Below are 1,755 nucleotides of genomic sequence, written 5' to 3' on the forward strand. Positions count from 1 at the left end.
CATACCCAAAGTAATAAACAACCACCGGAAGAAGCCATACCTAGCACATTTCACGAACTTCATCTCACCTGCCTTCAACTAAAATCACTGAAAAAAATTAGATTAAAAAAACCATACCAGTTTCCCCTTCAATAATTTTTTATATTCCCCGTCCTTATAATGTCAATCAAACATTGAAGAAAACACTTCTAGCTGCCTTGGATCTAATAGACGCAAAAAGATATTTCAATTCCTAAAATAATGATAATCCACAATTCCAAAAAGCGACCCCTAGCACATTTCACAGTCCCAATCTTAGCATCCTTGAACTCGAATGACGTAAGAAATTTCTATTTAAACATATAATCAAACTAGCAATCATCTAAATAAGCTATGGGTAATTTTCGAATGTGAATTGTGTAATGAGCTACATTTTCCGTTACAATCACACTCGAAACTAATGAAATACTATAATGTATAATTGCGTACCTTAAGAAAAATATAATCCTCTGTTCCTTCTTGCAGAATTGAGTTCAGAGTTCGATTGCTTGCCGAATGGCGAGCCTATTTTTGGTCCAAATCATCGCAGAACTTTTCCCTCTTCCTCTTCTTCTCTTGAAGGAGAATCTCCTGAAACGTCTTCCACTCCTGTCGGACCATCTTCTTCTGCATTGTATCCACAGCATGTCGAGCCACTTGTTCGTTCCAGGTCGAGGTCTCCTCCGGCAAGCCGTACTTTTTCTCGCGTACTTGGATTTAGACTTGAAGACCTTAGATTTGCTCGACTTATTCCTTGTAACAGTTCGACCCCTATATTTGAACTTCGAAGATACGTTTTTCCTCGTGATAAAATGATTCGATTGAAAAACCAAAGACAGGGTGTTCTTCCTATGCCAACCGGAGAACAAATTGTATTGTCAACATCCAATGGTGACGTCTGTGCAATATTTGCAAGATCAGCAAACAGTAGCCATTATTTTCGTGCACTATATAAACCTTCTTTTAAGGGGTTGAAACGGGCGAAAATAAACATATACAGCGGCACAGTTACAGAACTGACTGCGGCAGAAATTTCGAAATGTGCAGTAGGCATCAAAAAGGGAATACTGAAGAACTTTAAAATAATACGTTTACCATAATTTTATACATAGGCCTTTCAAAATTAAAGGTTTAAATATTGAAAACGGTAACTTTTTGATTTTGATGTCCCTCTATAAGATGAAAATCTACTATTTTCAGTTTAAGCAATAAGTAAATAATCTTTGAATGCAGATATTTGTTTAAAAATATTGTATTTTTTTAAAATTGTTTGAACCATTCCAGAAACAGTAGAATTTATTTTAAAAATTAGGAACAATAGAACTGAAGAGATTTTTTCTTTAACAACTTTAGCGATTTTTATTAGAGTTCAAACAATTTTTAAAAATTTGTAAGAAGCGATAAGAACATCAATAAAAAAATCCAGAGACAAAATGGCCTCGGTATAATTGCAATTTCTAAATTCGTAAAAATTTAGCTTGCTAATATATTGATTTTATCACTTGTTTTAGTTTTTCATCTTCTACAATTGTTTGGTTTAAAAATATGTTTTTTGTGCTGTTAAATTTTTTTTAATTTATAAAACTAGCTTTTTTCATTTTTCAGTTATTATACAGTCTGTCAAGTTAAAGCGTAGGTGGCTTTACTCGCAGTCGGTAAGGTGTAGCGACATGATTTTGGTGTCAAAATATTAAGAAGAGCTCCCTCTTTCATGCTTTTTGATTTAACATTCAGTTT

General features: G+C 33.6%; 1 protein-coding gene across 1 annotated transcript in view; it reads left to right on the forward strand.

Moving 5' to 3' along the window:
• The window catches only part of LOC117180674 (uncharacterized serine-rich protein C215.13-like), a 29,202-nt gene that overhangs the window by 2,083 nt on the left and 25,364 nt on the right, over positions 1–1,755 (forward strand). The window contains exon 3 of the mRNA XM_033373164.1: positions 505–711. Within this exon, the coding sequence (XP_033229055.1) occupies positions 505–711 (207 nt within the window). The remainder of the gene's footprint in view (positions 1–504; positions 712–1,755) is intronic.

Source organism: Belonocnema kinseyi, chromosome 9 (genome assembly GCF_010883055.1).
Source record: "Belonocnema kinseyi isolate 2016_QV_RU_SX_M_011 chromosome 9, B_treatae_v1, whole genome shotgun sequence".
Taxonomy (NCBI): Eukaryota; Metazoa; Arthropoda; class Insecta; order Hymenoptera; family Cynipidae; genus Belonocnema; species Belonocnema kinseyi.